Source organism: Armigeres subalbatus, chromosome 3 (assembly GCF_024139115.2).
Source record: "Armigeres subalbatus isolate Guangzhou_Male chromosome 3, GZ_Asu_2, whole genome shotgun sequence".
Classification (NCBI taxonomy): Eukaryota; Metazoa; Arthropoda; class Insecta; order Diptera; family Culicidae; genus Armigeres; species Armigeres subalbatus.
Window position 1 is genome coordinate 365,854,025 of NC_085141.1, and position 22,972 is coordinate 365,876,996.

Here is a 22,972-nt window from a genome sequence, read left to right on the forward strand (position 1 = left end):
AATGGTTAGTCTTTTCTGCACTCATAGCTGTATAACGAAGCACAAAGCGTTCCCAGGGGAGCCTTGCCACCGATATTGTTGGATTGTAGTTTTGTTAGGATTTTTTCTCTGGAAATTCCTGAATTATTATTCGAACCAACTGCCCTCCATTATGTTTAATAAATCAAAGTGAGTTTTCATAAATTGTTGAGAACACAACACCAGAATTTGAAATAATTTACAAATATCACTTTTATAATGTCACAAAATCCCAAAAAATATCGATAAAAAATTCGGCTGCTCAAGGATTCTTGGTACCTACTATAAATAACTCTTCTGCTTTGCATTGCAACTCAGCAATATCCACACAGCTCTACAAATCTTTTATTTATTATCAAGAAATATTTTACTTATGTAGACGAGGAAAGTACTCAATACATATGATTATAAAGTCTGTCCACGTTAAATTTCGGACACCCATCTTACTATGCGATTTTTGAAAATTTTCACAAACCACTGAGACGATAAATTCACATGACAGCTGAATATCTCCGCTTGAGGTGCTGCTTTCAGTATGTTTTAGCTTTCTTTCGAACTGATAAAAGGCGAAAAATCAATTGGACATTATTTAAGTGTCCGAAATTTAACGTGGACAGGCTTTAAACATAACTAGAAATAAGGCGCCTGTCTTTTAAAGAACCGCCAACGGTTCTGAAACTGTAACATTCCGTCCAGTATCATTTATGTCCATGAGATCAATTTTGGTACAAATAGCACAGTGCTGCTACTGCTCTCATCGGGTGCTGAAGTCCTATCGGACTTCATACTGCCCTCTCACACACAAAGTACCGCGCTGAAACTAGAGCAAACAAATCGGTCCAGCATGCATTCGGTGCGAACGAGCATTTCATTCATAAATTATAATTATGATAGCACTTCCGGAATTGCTTGGCGGCAACATCCAGAACCCACATCGCCAACGTTGAATCGCTTGCCCATTCGCATATTTGCACCACCATCATCGCTCTGTACCAGCGCGCAGTCAGTCAGTGGCTTCGTCGATTTGGCGCGAATAAAACTAAAGTTCAACACTATCCTGCCATTGCATTGCATTTATTCGTAGAGAATAATATCTCGATGCATTTTCTGGCTCCATTTCTGGGCAATTTTTATCTCCGCGCTGAACCGAATTGGATTCGATCCAAATGGGTGTTCGGCGCGAGCTAAATACTTCAATTCTCAATGTCATTCGCTGGTATGGAAGGGTTCTCAATTGTTCCATCTAGCAAGGACCACGATATCGAAACAGTCGAACTCCGTTGGAGTCCAAATGTACTTCGTTAAAAGGGCAGGCCTGGTCGAAAAAACCGAGTAGCAGAGATTGGACCTATCACCCGGGTGCTTATGGTAGTGTATAGCTAGTGTAACTATCTCTTATGCAGGTCATCGTTATGGAACTAGAAGTGTTTGAAAACATTAAACTGTCAAGTCAACAGAAGTTTACATTACATTAAAGTCATTTGAGAACCTCTGATCTAACTATGCTGCGGAAAATAAACGATAAAATAGGATTGTGAGCTGCGGTTGCTCGTCGATGACTTTGCACGAGTGAAAAGTTGTTGGAAAAATTTGCCTGTCAGCGAAAAATGAGTTCGATCAGTGGCATTCGCTTCCTAGTGGCCCTTAATGGTCGCGCGGTGGAAGGGGTTGCTGACGAGTGCCCTGCCATAGTATTCACAATAGTCAGTCATAGTGGGAAAGTTCTAAATTAGGGCATGGAAAGAAAAATGTGCACTAGGGGAAGAGGCCCCAAAACGCCCCCCCGATGCAAAACGCCTTTTGTGGTTTCCCTCATATTTACCGTCATTAAGATGTCCGTAACAAAACTAGATCTAAAATTATGTAGGATAGGCGAAGAAAGTTTCAAAATAGTGCATGGGAAGGTCGGAAAACCGAAAATTTCCACATTTTGAAGAAACATCTAACATTTTGGCGAGGCAAAACGCCCTAGTGGCAATAACCTACAAAGTACTTGCGTCTCCACGGACTATCCATACTAGAATGCTGATTCGCCGACGCGTGGTACTTTGTTCCCTAGGAGCTGCCAGCTAAAAGGCGTTTTGCCTCATGAGTTTTCCGGCAACAGAATATCACCACTTTTTTGAAATGTGAATATTATCAATATGATTGAGATTTTTGACAATTTTTGAATGGCATTAACTAGCTATCTTGGTTAACTGATGCATAATATAAAAATACCCATGAACAGCGTTACAAATAAGACAATAAAGCAGTGTTTGCTTAGCTAGGGCAAATTGCCCCGCCCCTTCCCCTACTGATGGCATGGTGAAATGGGAAGATATGATGAATTATTCAGAAGAGTCCCCGACGAATTGCCGCTCATTTCTCCAAATCAGTGTCTCCGCGGATAACGAGCCCATTAGTTACGGAACGGTTGCGCTGAAGGGAGCGGATTGTTGAGAATTTGCCTCGTCACTGTTGTTTTGTTCTTAACTTTCTTGAGGAAGAGCCATCATAAGAGATGGCTCTTAGGGGATTTTTTGTCATATTGAATTTGCTCGCAGCAACACCGTCGAGCATGCTGAAGTTGTTTCGTGCTATCGAATTATATCGTAACTAGTTACAGTGGGAAGTAACGGAATTATAAGCCAGCAGTGAGGCCTTATTAACGTACACCCAATTGGTTATTGTTAAATTTTCTAACAATTCTGTATAAGATCCTACCAAAATCTGTATAATATCTGGGCATATGCGAAAATGCTAGATTCTTATACAATCAATTAACAATTTTTGTTTGAAAGCATTTTTTTACATAAAAATCCAACAATTTCAGTTCTTATACTTCTATGGTAGGTTCCTATACATAATTGTTAGAAAATCTAACAGTCGCTGGTTGGGTATAGCAGTAAGATGTAGGGTGCATGGCAATACTATAGGGAAGACTGGGGAGACTTGATCCCCTTTTCTGATTACTATGGATATACAACAGTAAAGCACATGTGGAGATTGGACAAATCAAGCATCCGAAAGATATTCAATTTGCAAAAAAAGAGCTAACCACGGTGGAGGTTGGTACTCGGATTCTGATGGATTTTCCGCAAACGGGACCTTTGAGTGGTCTTGTTGTGTGGGGGTTATTGCGCCTATTTAGAGAGTAGGAGGTTGAGGGTTCGAGTCCCTCCAGGACACGAGGATTCTTTTTCGCAAATTTCTTATCAATTTGTCCATTTCGACACATGTGCTGGGTATATCCACAGCCAAGATATTTAACATCCAAAATATATTCAGGCGTACAAAATACATCATTTACCCTATTTGTTTGTTATATTTGTTTATTTACGATTCATCTGACATTCAACCAGCGATGCCGAATTTCAAGACATGTCTTGATACAACTTGAAGGTATTTGAATCTCTGTGAAGACATTTATTTCGTGAACACATTTTCAAAATATTTGAAGACTTATCATCTTATTTGAAGATACTTGAAGACAATCAATAAGCCAGCGAATAGAAAATACAAGTTTATTACTTATTCATAAAATCTGCGACTTCTTTATGCAAATTATATAACTATTACAAAAGGTATAATAGTCTTTGTGTCGGGCTTAAAATCCTAAACAAAAACTCAAAGGTGCAGCCCAATCGGGTTGTACGCAAAGGTGACGTAGGACTACGTAGCTATTTGAAATTGATGGTTTTTGCCATAATAATTTGTGTCGTTTTATTGAGCACACTGCTCGGAGGCCAACTGAATCAAGAAGTCGAATAGTTGTTCCCAGATGGATGGATTTTGAGTCTCTAACCGTGGAATTAACATGACTCATTGGCCGCTGATACCACTCGACGTTGCAAATAAATATATTTGCGTTTGGTTTCACGCCACTTCTGATTCTGCTTACTTCTTCTTTATTTCGGCCATTTTTGAGGATGGTGTCCTCCTAAAAGGTCTTTATACAAAAGAAGATTGATCCGACAATCCGATATGAACTTTCTTCAAAGTGCAAAACTCAATCGTAACTAGCAATTTTGATAGCGCGGCGGAGGGAGATGATGCAGTTAATTTGAACGGATGAAATCACTAACAGCAACTAGGGATGGGCAAAACGGTTCATTCAGGTGAGCCGCTCTGAACCAAGCGTTCACTTAAATGAGCTGACTCATTTGAACGGCTCGTTAGTTCATTCAAATAAACTGTGAACCCCCGGCGGATTGAGCGATACATCTTTCAAATTATCGGAGTTCATTTTTAATTTGAACTTCTAGTAACTTCTTGATTTATAACTCATCCCTAGCAGCACACATGTTCCGCATGTGCCACTGCAACTTATATGTGACCAGATTCAGTCCCAATCAAGTTGCTGCAACCACTTTTGTCTAACTGGTGCTGCTCGGGATGTCTACTAGAGGACTTTATTGCTGTTTTGTTTTATTTCGTTCTCCACGCAACATTTTAATTTAAACGATTTAAAGATTAATGGAGTTTAAATTAAAAAGTGTTGAGATTAGAACGGCCAAATTACTGATGTTGATATTTCTTTCAAATAAAGAAAATACACACAAAAGCCTTATATCTTGCGTATTCAGCTAATATATTGAATATCATTAACAAGAAACCAATTTCAAGAAATTCAACATACCAAGCAGGTGTATTAAAACAACAATGAAGTAGCTGTTTATTCTTCGATTTCCTGTTTTAGTAATTGTACCTGTTTTAGAGGTGACTTTTCCCGTTAAAAAAAATATTCGTTCAATCGAAAAACCTATATTTTTTTACGCCTTTAACTATTTTTAAATAGGAAATAAAAAATCAAAGAAGTGCTGGTTTTTAAACTTGGCCTAGCATTTTAAACCAATATCAAATCAGTTCACTCGTGCAGCATTTTTTCAGTTTTTGTTTTCGATTTTTAAAATAACTAAAGACTTGAAAAAAATGGTTTGTTAGGTAAGTTGGCCTTAAAAGAGTCAAAGAATTGACTGAGACAATAAAACGATGTACATTTTTTGACGGGAAAGGTCAATTATCGCTATGCGCTATCAGCTCGTTTATTTCAAGGCCAGAAAATGCTAAGGAGTATGTAAAAGAGTAGCAAACAAACAAACAAACAGTAAATGTCAAAATTAGGCGGCTGATCGAGTGACACAGTGTTTTTTATTTGAGCCACGGTTCATTTGAGAGCCGCGGCTCAAATTTAAAGAGCCGTGGTTTGAACGCTTTTTCTTACGAACCGGTTCAAACGAACGGCTCGTGAGCGTTCGCCCATCTCTAACAGCAAGCAAGCTATCACGCTAAACACGATGCCGCCGAAACATTCCATTTTCACAATTACTCTTTCTTTCTATAAAATGCTGGTCCTGAGAAGAACCAATTTTCTTTTCCCAATGCGTCTTTCCAATAACTAACTGCATGCAATCGCTTGTCGCCACCTTGCGTTGCAACTTGCAACTGTCCGACCGCCACTTGATGATTTTTCGCTAAGCCTCAAAAATTTGAAATAAATTTTCAGCATTGCCACACTGCCACCCACTTCGTGCTGCTGTGTCCGCTCCGCTGCATCGAATATCGAACCGCTTTCTGTGGAATCCGGATCTTAAATGGCTCGCGCGCGCCGAACAGCAGCTTTCTTGTATTTAATAAATTAAGCCCGTTAGCCCCGCCCATTTGTGATAATATGGGTGTGAATATAATGTGCACTCATAACGATTAATGAAGGGGCGGGGCTAATGGAATTACTTCATTAGATATAAGAAAACTGCTTTTCGGCGCGCGCGAGCCATTTCGATCAGGATTCCGCAGACAAAGGACCGTTCGGAGAATGACAAATTCAAAGAATCCTATGAAACTTTCTCGCAAGATTCTGAATTTGGTTATGAGATGTTGTTTATCCAAAATGCGTATTGTTGCGAGGAATGACAACAGAAATTTGACTCAAGACGAAGTTTCTTCATATTACCAAACATTATCTCTTGGTATCTGTTTGTCCGAGCGACGTTCACCGATGGGTAATTGCTGTAGAAAGTTTCCACTACGGTGGCGTCTTCATTGATTTTATACAAAAGCCACCATTTTATACAAATGAAGGTTGATCCGACTATCCGAAATAAACTTTCTTCAAAGTGCAAAACTCAATCGTAAATAGCGAATTTGATAGCGCGTCGGAGGGATGGAATCACTAACAGCAACCAAGCTATCACGCCAAAACCGATGCAACCGAAACAGTCCATTTTCGTAATTAACTCTTTTTTTTCATAAAATGTTGGTCCTGAGAAGAACAAATTTTCTTTTCCCAATGCTCCTTTCCAACTAACAGGCACCACAATTTGTAATAAATTTTCAGCATCGGCACTGGCGGTGCGGGATCGCCACAGTGCTATTTTTATGGTCAACCCTTTCTTCATATGAAATGCTGGTTCGTTGAGGTTGAATGATCTGCAGCAACACATCGAGCACCACCACCAATGCGATGGATTTTCTTTGAAAATGGTATTAGCGCCTCTGCTGTGTCCGCTCCGCTGCGATCGCTTTGATGCGTCCGCTCTGCGTAAAATCTTGTTCAAACTGAGGATTGATCCAAACCCACAAGTGATTGATTTTTGATGTCTGTGCTAGTGATGCATGTACGTGATTGGTTATTTTACCTATTTCTAAACTTTTTATCAATCATCGATAATATATAGTTGAATATTACTATTTTCATATGAATACAAAGAAGCATTGACTCATCCTTGATTGAACGGTCCAAAAAAATAGAAAATCCATCGAGAAACGGCTGAGATATTGAAGTTTAAAGTCTATCATATTTTCGTGACGGTCTCCGATTTTCGCAATCGTAAAGTGTACCCCAATATAGAAAACACAGACGTAGGCCTACGTCAAAAAAAATATTTACACTAGCCGGTTGATAACTGCCTCAAACGCCCTAATTTTGAGCTGTGCGTTGGTTCAAAAATTCCGATGGTATTGCAGTTTGCCTTGAAACATGGATTATTGATGCACTTCGATAATCATGATAATCATACTTTTTATTGCGTGTGCACAGTTGCCGAAATGCACAACTGGCAACCTTGGCCATGCAAAATGCAAGAAGTTGCAAAATGCGAAAATGTCAGAATAAAATGTTCAAAACAAAAGCACGTGGTTCTCACACCGTTTACTTTCGTCTGACATTTATCGATGTCAAGATCCATTGTAATTGACACCGTCACACTTTTGATCACAGTTTGGAACCGTCACACTTTCAAACTGTATTGTTCTATTTAGTGTGAACAGCGCAATAGCATTCGTTTAAATTTTCCTTAGTGGCGGTGGCGTTTTCAACGCGTCTGTAGAAAGGCATCTAGATCATCAAATCGAAACGTAATGACCTATCTAAATTATTTCGAACGACAAAAATAGGCTGAACGCTTCTATGACTTGATTTAATCTATTCAACCGTTGGGCTATAACCAGATTTTTCCAGATTCCTTCTGAATTCATCTGAACTTTTATGCATTTCCCTTTCTCGTGGATTTCAAAAAGAATTTTCAATGAAAATTTAAAATAATTTTTCGAGTGAAATAAGGAAAGGAAAATGATGAGATATTTCTCGTGAAATTTCAAGAGAATGGAATTTGAAAATTCAATACAAACTATCGTGTAAATTTCAAAGAAATCCCACAAAAAATCCGGTGGAATTAAAGACTCAGTAGAAAATCCAGAGGAAGCTTGCTACACACTCTGAATAAATTCTCCCTGAAACTCCTCATCTTTGAACATTCTTCCAGGGTTTTCTATGATTATTCCTCTATGTTCTGGACTTCATTTTGAAATTCCTCATGGAATTTGTCCGGAAATTTCAGGGATTTCTCAGGATATCCTGCAGGAGCTCCTCCTTAAGTTCGTCCAGAAATTTCTCCGGTAGTTCCTTCATGAACTATGAATGCAATTTCTGCAACAATACCCAAGAATTCATCAAGAAAATCCTTCAGGAATTCTTCCAGAAAATCCCTACGGAATTACCCAGGTAACCGTAAGCATTTAAATAAGCGACTATAACGCTATCACAGAGCTAACATGCTTCATACTGGCTCTGTAATAGCCCTATATAGCCTAAAAGGCGAAATATAGTGCAAATGGTTACCTGGATAATGGTAAAGTTTCTACAGGAATTCCTTCTTAAATCCTATAAAAAAATCCTCCTGAAAATCCTATAGCAATTCCTATGGAAGTTCTCCTGCGGAAGTCTTTCCAAAAAATCCTGCAGAAATCTTTCCGAAATTCATCCGAAAACTCCACCAGGAATTTATCCGGGAGCTGCTCCAGAAATTACTCCTAAAGTGAACAGCGTGAACAGAGAAGTGAGAAATGAGATAATAGAAATGAGTACAGAGTAATGAAAAGAGAGTACTAAAAAACGGAAGTGAATATTGAGTTGTACGATGTGTGCAGTAACATGTGAGTAGTGTAAATTGAGAAATGAGAAGTGAGATGTTGTAGCCGACACGGAGCGATCCGTACATAAAAGCACGTGGCTTAAGCGCCACTCCACAAGGGAGACCACCACCCAAGTTAATTTGCCCGGATGAGACTCTTTCAAGGCCGGTCCATTTGAATTTTCCCGATAAGGATTTATGGATCGGTTCAGCCAGCAACAACGAAAAGTGTCAAATCGGGTCAACCCTATCTTCCATCCATATCTTACAGCCAGGGAAGCAACATAACACACCACAGTCAAACTTTCAAAGAGGACGGGACTCGAAATCAACAAACAATATCACGCTGTGACGTTAAACACAACTAATTAACTACATTGCTAGGGATACGACGAAGAAACATTCTGTTTGGGACTTACGAATGGAACATTTATTGTCATAATACTACCAGGGACACATAAATATTGGGGATTTGTGTTCGTTCATGGCTATCTACTCCCAGGGTTGGTCATTTCTCACACTTCGTCTTGAAATGTGTAGAGATTTTACAAATAAAGAGAAGTGTCTTGATTCACACTCGAGAGCGTTTACACATACGTGTGATTGAAGCCAAGAGAAACATGATCGATAAAAAGTGAGAATATTTTCGGACGCGTGTGTTTTGATATTGTGTATAAAAAGGTGTATGTTTAGGCGCTCACAACAGCGTATTTACATGGAAGATTTAGAATATAGCCTAAATGTATGCATTTTGGTTAACAGCAAATTATAATTTTCCTGTACTCTTTACACTTCACAGATAGAAAAATCAACTGAAATTTACGCTAAAAATCATGCACATAAATGGAACACCATCATTAGCGTAATCCAATACGGGATATAGCCTAAATGTATACAATATTCGACGTGAATCGTCAATATTGCATACAAGTTATAAGCAATCTTGTTAGCAAGAGAACAATTTCAGCGTAGAATAGCGTAAATTTTCGCATGTCAAGTTTTACGCGCTGTTTATTTTTCATTACTTTTTTCTGTGTTGTGGACTTTTGCGACGAAGAGTGGGTGCTACGCACGCTCCTTTATACAAAGATAAAGTGTATTTCTGCACAATACACTCGGATAACAGATCGAGGAAAGAGAAGTTTTTACACCTTCTCTTGAATACTCCTCAGAGCGAACCAACCCTGTCTACTCCCTAGCTTGTGTGCGGTTTTGGTTTCCCTAACTCTCTATCGTCTCTCTTGTGCTCTGTGTGCTTTCTAACTGTGACGTCACTATTCTCTGCAGTTTTGCTGCTCATCGGTCTGCGCTCCTGATATCCGACGGGAATTTTGGGAGGCGGTAAAAACGGGCTCACGCACGCATTTTCACGGGCCCGTGATGGCGGACCCAAGCGATAGTCGGTGGGTTTTGCGACTCGCGAAAGATGGTTTGGCTTTAGTCTTTAGTAGCACATTAGCACATCTAAGACTGGCACAAAAAACGTTCCTCCGAGGCGCCCTCCTCGGACGCCGCACTCCAATCAAAATAGGTTTGACTTACCGGTTTATTTGGGCTTTAGTGACCCTGTCGGTGACCTGCCGGTGGGGTCAACGCTCCGGCTTGTTGGCAGTCGGTGATCGCTTCTTAATGAGGCTGACTAGACATGATCGCGATGGCGGTTGCTAGCCGGCGGTTGGATCTCGGCTGGTGGATCTCGTCCACGTGGAGATCCCCTGGCCTTCCCGGGCCGATGCGGTGACGAATCGGTCCCCTTCCGGCTGCTTGGCGAATGCATGGAAGGTTCGCCCGTCGGGGAGGAATTATCGCGTTGGGGCACGATGAAATTGCTGCGGGTGGGAAATAGAAGCCAATCTGTCTAGACAAGCAACATAAGCACAAGCACTACACAGCACATTAAGAGCACATTAATTTACTTTGCTATCAGAAAATCTTCTGCTAATACCACACACAATTTACAACGCACACTTTAGCTCACTATTGTATATGAAACGAACAAATTATTTGATCAATCAATTACACCTAACGTCACTTTGAAAATACATACTTAAGATCAACGAAACATTAACGAACCAACGCGGATACTTCCAACTTATCGATTAGTCACGGACGAAACAGTCTGTGAATCCTCAGATTGTGGAAGGTGGGCTCGGACACAACCGGAAATACGACATTTCTCGACTCCCTTCGTGTATGATCGTGACCTTATTGGTACGACACGAAAGTTGTGCTGCTTTCCCTCTCCCACCTTATCCGAAAAACAAATGGCCTCGACCTTGGAGAGGATGGCTAATTCGTTAGTACCCGTTTGCCTACGTTAAGGGACAATTATGTATATTTTATTGGCAATTGAAAGATGACAATTCTTACAATCTACCTTATACACCAAAGCTATTTACAAATTTATTCACAATTTTCCTGACTGCTACAATGTGGTTTTTACGAAGTGAGAAATAGGATGTGAATAGTTATATAAACAGAAGCAAGAAGTGAGAAGTGAGAGGCGATAATTGGAAAGTAAGAAGTGAGATGTTGAGTAGTGAGAAGTTAGTGGAGAGATATAAGACAGAAAGAAGAAGGAAGGAGAAAAAAGAAAGAAGGAAAGAGAAAGAATTCCTTTTCTCACTATTCATTTATCATTTCTAACTTCGCATGTGTCACTTCTCACTTTTCATTTCTCACTTCCCACTTCTTACATCTCTCTTCTCATTTTTCACTTTTCACTTCTCGCTTATAACTTCTTATATCTCACTTCTGACTTCTTATATCTCATTTCTCACTTTTCACTTCTAACTTCTCACTTCTCACTGCTACTTCACACTTCATATTTCTCATTTCTAACTTTTCGCTTCTCGTTTCTTACTTCTCACTACTCACTTCTGACTTCTTACTTCGAATAACTCATTTCTCACTTCTCATTATGCATTTCTTACTTCTCACTTCGCATATCATTTCTTACTTACAAATTTTCTTACTTTCCACTTCTCAAACCTTTATGAGTCGATGATCTTTGACTCGTGTTAAGAAAATTTATTGGTTGATTGGTGAAACTGGCAACACGGAAAAGTTGAAGAATATTATAGTGAAAAATATGTTGGGAAAAAAGGTCCGCTAAGTTATAATACTAGAACGTAAGTTTTGGATATGAATTAATATTGTAAGGTACACCGGGGCAAGTTGAAACGGTTTTTTCAAAGTTGAACTTTGAAGTGCTATAAAAAATCGCTTTTTAATAAATTTTGAATCCGTTTGCGGTATTTGCTAGTTCGCTAGTACATAAAAAATAAGCAACCTCACCAAACTTTTTTATAAATATTTTGTATATTGAAATTACTTTTTTATGTGCATCGTTTCAACTTGCCCCGCGTATCGGGGCAAGTTGAAACACTGCGCTACATACAGAGATAAACTATGTTTTCCGTATTAAATTCACAATATATGTACTCAGTGAGACTCAAGATGCACGAGGTTGTAAAGGTGACTAAATTCGCATAAGAGTCCCATGTATTTTTTATGATTTTGATTTTCTTTCTATAAACTAGCTTAAAATTGTCTCCTGTTTAAGAAAAACTGATAACATAATAGGCTTTGTTCTAATTTTAAAACAAAGTCCCTAATTGTGTTGCCTCATCTTGATATTTACTCGCATAAAAGTCACATTCGAGATATTGATATTCTTTTATTCAAAAAATAAACTTAAATATGGTCCATTCAATTGTCTCATATCAATATATACCGTGGGACATCGAAATCCGTACTCTAGACTAGACTATAGAAATCGAATGCAAATGAAACGTTTGTCATTGACAAGAGAACATGAAGGCTTCTACTTTCAGTAGGCTGTAGGCTGTAGTGTTTCACATCTACACATAAAACTACGGAAAACATGAGAAAATTATGAATTAAATCAACTACTCCTGAATCGAAATCCGTCCACCGATCATAATCCGTAAAGGTAGTTTTAAACTAAATATTTAAATTGAAGCAGACTGATCAAACAAACTACCATTGTAAATAGTTCAATACGCACCTTGAAAAGCGATCCCTTCGATTTGTAGTCCGCTTATCTTATGTAATGATTCGCAATTAGCAATTAAAACACAGTTACTTCTGGTGCAATTATGCTCTACCCGTAGAACAATGGCGGCAGAAACTCCGCGTTTGGTGGGTGGCGACTTGTTTTTGATTTTTGTTGTTTTAATTTCAAAGCCTACTTTCCATTTCAGTGCCCTAAAAGCTTTCTATCAAGTATCTGAATTTTAGAAAAAAAATAATTGCGAGGGAGACGTTTTGAATCGTTGTTTCAACTTGCCCCGCACCACACATTTCTATTTGCCCCGATGAGTTGAACATGCAGAGCAATATCAAACAACCAAAATACAAAAATTTAAACGGGTCTTTCATCGATTTCTCATAATCATTATGCTTATTCAACATTGAATGATTACCTACCGTGAAAATTTGATGAAAAAACTCTTCCGAACATTGTTTTGAGACCTGTTTCATTGGCACGTCAAAAAGTTGGTTAAAATTTTCCCAAGGGCAAAAAATAAATAAGGCAGGGATTGCGTTTTTGTAGCTGCAATCTTCCGGGAATGGCAGGCATAAGGTGCGTTCAGGGGAGTAGTTTGTTGTAAAAAATAATCAGGGCATTGGGTCATTTCCGATCCAAATTACAGCTTCCTTTTCAACTTATCCCGCATTTCAACTTGCCCTGGTGTACCTTAATTGAATAAAAAATTAATTAATTACAGCTTTGAAGCTGATCAAAAAGAATCTGCTATCAAAAAGTATTTTGATGGGACTATTCCCAACAATTTTCAAAGATTCTATCTAATGTGATAGAAAGGCGCGCTATGGAGCGGCTAAAGTTATGGAAAATGGAGTACGAGGATAGAGAGAAGCAGATAGAACACGACTATCAACAAAGCCTTTTGGAAATAGAAGCGGAATTTAAGAAAGCTGCAGAAAAGATCCAGTCAGATTTTGCTGCAGAACGACAAAAAAATATTACGCAATGTGGTGATACAACTGAATGCAACGGGACAGTAAGTTCAAATACGGTTCTTACAAATCTGTCAATAGAAGAAACTGAACTTACCAAATCAAAGGTGGTCCTTCATTCACTATCTTACGCGCGTGCAAATTTTGCCTCAAAGAATAGTGCTAATATCGCGTATAGTGGTGCTGGAATCGAATCAAAACAAGCGAATCACGGAAAAACACAGTATGTTTATCATCAACTTCTGCGGGAAATTTAAACAACATCGACCGCTGGTTCTTCAGCTTATGCCTCTATGCATAAACAAATCACAACAACGAGATCGTCCAGGGTTAGGATAAATGATCGGAAGAACATCACTAGTTGCGAGATTAAACCAATTGATGATCACAAACACTTTAATACTCTCCAACAAATCACTAATCTTGAACCTTTCCTTTCCAAAAATACGGGAAAACAAGCATCAAAACTACTTTCGTACATCACGATGAATGAATGCAAATGGCTTGTATGGCAATGCGAATTATACGGTCTGTTTGTTATTTTCGACCCAGGAGGTATTAGTGCGAGGAAACCTGTATATCAAATACTATTGGCAAACAATACGCACATCACTACAGCGAATACGACAAGTGATCGGTGGCTGTTGTAGGAGTTATTCCATGAGAATTGAACAACAAACTATTTGGCTGGTTACCAGTGTCACGTTCGGGGGTGTTAAGAAAGTTCATTGGTTGATTGGTGAAACTGGCAACACGGAAAAATTGAAGAATATTATAGTGAAAAATATGTTGGGAAAAAAGGTCCGCTAAAGTCGAGTCAAGTACGAGAAACTGAAGACGACCACACAGTTGTGGTCGAAATATGTATCTGCAAAGATATCGAAAATTAATTGGTGGAATTAAATGGAGAGTACTTAATTCGTCTTAGACGGTTGAATACATTCTACTAAAAGAGCTTTATATATTTTTCTGAGGTCCGCTAAATTATAATACTAGAATGTAAATTTTGGATATGAATTAATTCTGTAATTGAATAAAAAATTAATTAATTACAGCTTAATTACAGAATCTGCTATCAAAAAGTATTTTGATGTGACTATTCCCAACAACTCGATATCGATATATTAAGCCATATTAAAACATATTCTCTGGATTACTGTGATGGTCCCTTCAAACAGCTTTCCAAAGATTTGCTATTCCTTATGTCGATATCTCCATAAGTCGATGGTCTCTTCAATATCTACTCATGGAGTACGCATGGACTGTACTCACTTTTCGCTTCGAATTTCTCACTTTTTACTTCTTATTTTTCACTTCTCACTACTCACTTCGCACTTCGAATTTCTAAATTCTTACTTCTCACTCTCATTTCTCACTTCCCATTACTTACTTCCACTTCTTACTTCACACTACTCACTACTCATTTTTCACTTCTCACTTCTGACTTCTCACTTCTTACTTCTCATTTCTCACCTCTAACTTCTTATTTCTCACTTCTCACTTCTCGCTTATCACTTTTCACATCCAACTTCTAACTTTGTCGTGCATGTAACTGTTTCTGACAACATCGAGTTAGCGAGGTGAAAATGCATTGGAAAATTACTTCGACATGGAGAATATCGAGTAAGGGAGATATCGACTTACGGAGGGAACGCAGTATGCTAAATTCAAAGGACTTTAAATTTCATCGAGTAAGGTGAAATATCGAGTTAGATCATTGTAATAACTGTCGAAATGCCAATAGAACACTGAACGCGCGCAAGTTCCAGTTGGAATATCGAGCCATTGAAGAAGAAGAAGATGTGTTACAGCTACTCAGACCATACCCAAACAAGCCTTGAGAACAAATCGATATCTTGTTTTGTTCTTGTGAAATTGCCGATTATGTTAACCCATGTTTATATCATTTGTATCATTAACGATCAAAACATCAAAATCTACAGCAGAACAATCTTACTGTGACATTAAATCGAAGATTTTTCTGCTGTGTGCGTACAAGTACGAGACACTGAAGACGATCTTACTGTTGAGGTCGAAATACGTATCTGTCAAGGTATAATCAAGTGGTGGAATTAAATGGGATGGTACAAATTCGTCCTTTGACAAGTGAGCTTTATAATTACTGACTTTTATTAAAGCGACGAATACAAGTCTCAAGGTCAATTCAAACCTTATTAATAAGTGAAGCTGTCATGTCGATTTGTTCCACCTTGTTTGTCTCGAACAAACGCAATAGAGCAGCTTTAATGGGAGGAACAGCGCTCTTCGCGAGGAACACTGTCTTGGCTCTCGGAAATGAAAAGTCATTTCTGAAAGAAGAGTTATGTTTGCCTAGTGAAACAAATCTATCCAACAGAGTGCTCCTAAATTTGAAAATACTCTTGCTGCTTATTTTTTGGTCCCCTCTACTTGTTGTATCCTCTTTGTGACCGAACACTAGCTCAATTCTTTAATGAGATTCAGCTTTCCCGAGCACGCCACTCCAATCTCGGCTTCACGGTTCGTCATCTCGTTTGCACTCATTACCGTTCGCAATCTGATTATTCAATGCGGATTCAACGCTATTACCCTTCAAGCGGGAAGCACTACACTCTGCTGCGAAACAGTGGAGGAACATTTTCATAATTAACGAGATTCAAGAGTCAACATCCATTAGCATTGACTCTGTTTGCGATTGAAGTTTCATATGGTGTAATCCCGCGTGATAACATGATTAAAATTAAGCGGAATTTTCCTCCTAGGCTTGCCGATCAACCGTTTGAACAACGTGATCAATTATTTATTTCTTGAAATTCAGGGATACTTATTTCGGAATTTCAATAGACACAACAGTGTTGTCCCACTAATGAACGCGATTTATGTTGGATTGAAATGTATGTATATTATATTTGATGCTGATGATGTTCGATAGCTCCGTCACCACAAGAAAATCGGATGAAAGCTGGCTTGTTGAGGAATAGAGAGAAATAGTTGAAGAAGACAACTGTTAGTGGAATACCCTAATTAATTAACCTTGTAAAAACATTATTGTGGGAAACGTGGCCCAAACCTGAAAATTGGCAAAAAAAAAAGCAAAAGAACGCTATCACCTAAACCAGAATAGCAACGGTATATTGAATGTAAGAGTCGCCATCTTTTTGCACGACTATCAGCATGGATGGTACGCAATTTGAAGAAGCGCTCTGTTATTCAAAGTAATAATGACTATGCCCCTGTTAATTTCCCTTTCTCCGAATGACGAAAATGGAATGACTATGATCAGACCCTTGATCAGGACTAATTTATAGGTTGCAGAAAAGAATGTGAATGGGGATATTTGAGAGAAAAGGTTCATTTATTCTGCAAAGGAAAAAATCATCATTGCTCTTAAACCTACACTACATTCCCGTCAGACACACTTAATCCTCGCATTATTCCCGTAATGTGCATTATCCTAACCAGCTCGGAACAACACACCAAACGGCTCACTTTCTCGTCTTTTTTTCCCAACAGGGTCACCCGTGTCACCGACGCTGAGCGACAGCGATAATCCATTGCACACAACGGATTTGGAAATGAACACAAATCCATCAACACAACGAAGTCTGAGGCCACATGGCCCCGTAACAGAAGCGACACCGTCTGCCGCATCCACTGGCAGCCAGCAGACCAGCTCTCCTCCGCGGCTGCCGGACGACGCCGAAGTGGTGCACAACCACGAGGTGGGGCTGCCAGCCCCGCTGCCCCAGCATCAACCGCAGCCGGCCGAAAAAACTCCCCCGCCCCAGCTGCAACGACATCGAACGATCAACTCGATGAACCTTAATCCGACCACACCGGCGATGGTGGTGAAACCGGTCGATGAGCACCGGAAGCTGCTGAAAAGCACCGGCCCCATACTGAACTACGTCTTCGATTCGCATCCACCGTACTACAAATCCAACTACTACAACACTCGGTGAGTACACATTCTTCTTGGGGAAAAAAAAAGGAATCGATATTTTTTCCGCTCAGGTTCTTCCCTCTGTGTTGCATATTGTCATCGTATCAGCTAGCCGAGAGGACCGGATCCACTAAATTCCAAATGACGTACCCACAAAGCAAAGAAAGCTTTGTGGTGCGTGCAACAGACAGAACGATTATTGACGAATCCGTTTCGTTTTTTTGGGTGGTACTTGGTCTTCTGAATCTTGAAAGGGCAGGAACATCATGACCAGAAACGAGCATAATCATTCGTTCCGTCTGATGCATTTGGATGTTTTTTTTTCTTTCTCGCAGTATGCTTTTGTGTGGTTTTAGGATCATGTTTGAAGCATCCATTACACGGTTGGAAAGGCATGGCAGGATTTGCATTACGAGGGAAATGCATTACACTTTGTTGTCTGCGCTCCCAGAAGTAGTGTACAAACAACTTCAGTTAGACTTCGAACTTCACATCAAAGCTAGCAGGTCTAACGCGCTTTGTGTATGTTTTGTTAAAGCATCTTATCATCGAATTAAAGAAAATTGCTTCAAATCATTTGAACGTAGGAGTTCAATGTTTAATACAATCATTTTATAAAAGTATACTCTAACATCACTTTGTTGTACTTTAAATACGACTTTATTCTAGGATGGTTGGGTACAAAGTAATCAATTTTCACATTTGTTGATTATCAAGTTGCTACACGAAAAAATATTTAATGTTATTTATTAATAATATTTCTAATACTTTTTTGACAAAGCAGGCGCTTAATGATAGGTATAAGGAAAAACTTATACATCGCATTAGTCACATACATTCCGAAACTTATACTTTTCATTAACTTATGAATGTTATCAGCTTTTTCATATGGGATCATTCATTAGGTGGCATAATGAAGAGTATAAGTATTTTCGAATGGTTTTCTGCCATAACATATAAGGTTATTTTTTTACGTGTATGGCTGAACTAGTCGCTAGCGTCACGACTGGTGGTAATCATTGACTACTATGTTCGTGGCTAACATTCCTATTCTTATTTCCAGAACAGGTACGGCTCGAATCTGGACGGCATCCGGATCACTCTCTGTGGCCGGACCGATGGTGGTTCTGAAACGGGATCTATAGGTGGATGGTTATCTTCTTCATGCTCCGGTTCTGATTAGTCGGTGTAGATGCGACCGCGTTCGGGAACGTCATCGAGTTGACTAAAACCTGCTTCGACTCCTTGGTTGGAAACCGCTGACACTACTTGCACCTCGGTTCGTGGCTGGACCTGGGATCGGACGTTGGAGGTTGATGGAACAGGAAGTGATTCCTGCTCGGCTTGACCTTGTTGAGCGGGCTGTACTGCTGGTCCAGGAGATTGAATTCCAAACATGTCCACCAGGATACCCAGTGGTGTGAAATCTGCTGCGCTGGTTGTTGCTTCACTGGAACGATGCTTGAGCTGGTTGGAGTGCGATCTGATGAGCTTCTTCCGTCCATGCCAATCGTCCAGTAGCACGTTGTGGTTGACCCGTCCGATGATCTCGATGATTACGCCCGATGCCCACTGCCACTTGGTGTTGCTGCGGTAGACCTTGGCGCAGACCATGTCGCCTTTTCGAAACCACAAACCAACGACCTCTTGAAGGTGTCCATTGCGTTCCATTGTCGGAGACTATGACGTAGGGAAAGTGATGAACTTCTTATAATTTCGAAAAAATCACTTTAATAAAAAAATTTAAAAAAAATATGACGTTGGGAACGCCAAAACGGGCAAACAGCTCGTCGAGGAACTCGGTCACTGCTGATGTTGTCGGGGATCAAACGATGCCGGCCACTTGATGAAGGCGTCCACCACTATGAGGAAGTGCAGACCGTTGATTGGGCCGGCGAAGTCGATGTGGATACGCTCCCAGGGAGATTGAGCGAGTGGCCACGACTGTAGCGGAACCTTAGACGGTGTCTTCGAATGTGTGACACAGCTTTCACATCTCTTAACAAAATCAGCAATGGGGTCATCGATCCTCGGCCAGTATACGTGACTACGTGCGATAGCTTTCATCCGCTCCATTCCTGGATGTCCTCGGTGGAGTTGCTTGAGAATCCGCTGCCGAAAACTGTCCGGAATCCCAAACGGTTGGACATCATGACGCACCCCTTCACTACCGATAGAGCGTCACGATGAGCGAAGAAAGGGCGAACTTCAGGGTTAGCGATGTCATCGATTTTGGAGGGCCATCCACGCTGGTTGTACTGGATCACTTGTTGGAGAACCGGGCACTGGAGAGTAGCACCGCACACCGATTTGAACGTATGGAATCTCAATGTCGTCTTCCAGTTGAATCGATGCGATGATGAAGTCCTCCTCTGGTTTGACGTAACCGTTGATGAGGCGGGACAGTACGTCGGCATATCCAAACTGCGTGGTGGACACGTACTCGATGTCGAAGTTGTAGCACAGAAGCGTCAGGGCCCAACGTTGAAGGCGGTTGGCCGTGTGAACCGGAATACCCTTCTTCTGTCCGAATATCCGCAGGAGTGGCTGATGATCCGTCTGGAGGGTGAACTTGCGTCCGAGCAGCATCCGATGAAATTTCGTTACTGCAAACACCAGTGCAAGACCTTCCTTCTCGATCTGTCCGTAATTTGCCTCCACGAGGGTGAGTAAGCGGGAAGCGTGTGCAACAGCTTTGAGTGAGCCATCGGGGAACCTGTGTAGAAGGCAGGCACCGATTCCGGACTGCGAGGCGTCGGCAGCAACTATGATGTCTAGTAATGGATCGTAGTGTGTCAGAAGCAAATCCGACTGGAGTACTTCCTTGAAGCGCCTGAACGATTTCTGGCACTCGCTGTTCCAAACGAATTTGGCATCCTTCTTCAGCAGCGCGTCGAGTGGCCGCCGCAGTTGATGCATCTCCGGGACAAACTTCGCGTAGAAATTCACCGCACCAGGGAACGAGCGTAGAGTTGTGACATCTTTGGGCGGTGGCATCTTGACAATGGCTTCCACCTTGGATGGGTCTAGACGGAGACCGTTCTCGTCTACGATGTGCGCCTAATACTTTACCTCCGGCTGCAGAATGTTGCACTTTTCTTCCCTCTGATCGAAACCGTAGGCTTGAAGGCGTTGAAACGGCCACGAAGATGTCGTCCAGAAGCGTGTCCACTCCATCGAGATCGGCAACCATGCTGTTCATCAACTGCTGGAAGGCCCCGAGAGCGGATTTTACTCCTGGTGCGAGCCGGTTGAAGCGGAAGAGACCTCGATGCGTGTTGATTGTGAGCAGCTGCTTCGAGTCGTCGTCAACTTCCACTTGAAGATAGGCGTCACTCAGGTCGATGACGCTGAAATACCAGCACCCATTGAGCTTGGTAAAGATGTCATCAGGGACCGGTAGCGGGTAATGGTTGGGCTCCAGGGCAGCGTTCAGTCCAGTTGAGTAATCGGCACAGATTCGTACTTTTCCTCCGGGCTTCTTCACTACGACGATCTGAGCCGCCCACTGCGAAAAATCGACAGGCGTGATGATGCCCAGCGATTGAAGTCGGTCCAGCTCCGCAACGATCTTCTCCATGGACATGAAAGGAACTGGGCGCTTCGGCTTGAAAACGGGTTTGGCATGGGGCTTGAGATAGAGTCGGACCTTCATCTTCTTGCAGTGTCCGAGGCCGTTCTTGAACACTTCGGGATACGCAGCTTTGTACACTTGGATTTGATTGACTTGACCATCGGCAACGTGGACTTGGTTGCAGATTGCAGATAGCGGGGTGTCCCACAGCTTGAACAGCTCGATCCAGTCCAGCCCGATCAGGTTGATGGTGTTATTGGTCACGTAAAGAATTGCGGTTTTGGTGACATCTCCGAGTTTGATTGGGTATCGGAGTTCACCAAGTAGATGAAAAGCGTCACCCGACGCAGGCCGGGCAGTCCGTGTTGTGGGAGTCAGCGTTGGCGAGCCCAGGTTCTTCTTCCACTGCTTCTTCGAAACGATGGTGATGTTGGACGCGGTGTCCAACTGCAGAGTGACTTGAGACCCGTTGATATCCACCGTAAGGAACTTCCGTCTAGAAGTGCAGCTGACCTGGTTGATGGAGAAAATTCCGTTCACGTGCTTCTTTTTCTTGAGTGCCGCCGGTTGCAGTCCCGACAAACGTGCTTCGTGTAGGTGCAGTCCCGGACGTAGTGCATTCCGCCACACTGCCAGCAGGGTGTTTTTGGACCTACAGGCTTCGTCTTCTTCTTCTCTTTGGAACTCGGTGTCATCGGTGGAGGCTTGTTCTGCTTGACTGCACAGATTGTACTCACCGGATTTCTTGTGTTCCACCATGGCCGTGTCGTGCTTGAGGTTTTGCAGACGTTGGCACTCCGTGATGAGTGATTCCAGAGTGCATTCATCCGTCGCGTTAACCTCAAGCTTGGATAGGAGTCTCGTAGGCGTAGCCGGGGAAAAGGTTAAGTAACCCACGCTGGCGCTGCGCGCCGATCTGCCGACTTGTGAGTAAGCGAATGAGTAAGAATGAATGAGTAAGAGTAAATGAGTGAGTGAGTGAGTCAGAGTGAGTAAGTGAGTAAGAGTGAGTAAGTAAGAGTCAGTGAGTGAGAGTGAGTGAATGTAACAGTGAATGAATGAGTAAGAGCGAGTGAGTAAGTAAGAATGAACATGTGAGTAAAAGTGAGTGAGTGAGTGAGTAAGTGGAAGTGAGTGAGTAACTGAGTAAGAATGAGTGCATGAGTAAAAGTGAGTGAGTGAGCGAGTAAGAGTAAGTAAGTGGTAAGCAGAGTGTAAAATAATCGAAAATTTTTGGTGAAGTCCATATTTCTTCATTTGTCAGTTCACTTCCGACACATTCATAGTCGGCTCTGGACAGTCAATATTCAGTTGAATATTAGTCATTGAATATTTATGCACACTTTACAAATTGATAAATTATCTGAAATCTGAACACGTTTTAAATGAGTAAAGTGATTTATCACACAGGACTGAATACGATTTTCATTCACGAGGCACTTTCAACGGTAAACATCAACATAAACAATGCTAATTATGTTTTTTTCTGCACAGAGTAAACACACTCAGTGACAGTCGAATGAATGAGTTCGTGGAGTAGTCGTTTGACTATGTCATTCTATGTTTTGAATATTCATGCGATGTTTGTCAAAATTCGGACCGAAGTTGCTTCATGAAGATGAATATTTTAAGCTCTGGTGGTAAGAATGAGCGAATGGGTAAGAGTGAGAAAGTGAGAAAGTGAGTGAATGAGTGAGTGAGTGAATAAGAGAGAGTGAGTGATTAAAAGCAGTACTGAAATTTCTCAATGTCAGTGAGAGGTGTCACGCGATGTTTACATATCTGCTCTTCTCATTCTCTATAGAAACGTGAAGAATGAAAGGCACGCTGCAAAAAATCCACCGATTTTTATTCCATGGCAGGACATGAAAGTTTGCAATATCTGCTTTATTATTGTGTTTATTATTATTGTGTTTATTATTGTATTTATGCTAGTTGCTGTGTTCAAGGAATATGATTAATTTATTGTCCAGTTATTGTTCTCTGCACATATCTATTAAAATAATTTAGAAATATTAATTTTAAAACAATGCACAACATCCTTTCATGACTGATTTTCAT

At 40.9% G+C, this 22,972-nt stretch overlaps 1 protein-coding gene across 1 annotated transcript in view; it reads left to right on the top strand.

Annotated features, from left to right (window-relative positions):
* The window catches only part of LOC134226335 (uncharacterized), a 619,477-nt gene that overhangs the window by 287,477 nt on the left and 309,028 nt on the right, over positions 1-22,972 (top strand). The window contains exon 3 of the mRNA XM_062707054.1: positions 16,908-17,352. Coding sequence (XP_062563038.1) covers positions 16,908-17,352 — 445 coding nt within the window. The remainder of the gene's footprint in view (positions 1-16,907; positions 17,353-22,972) is intronic.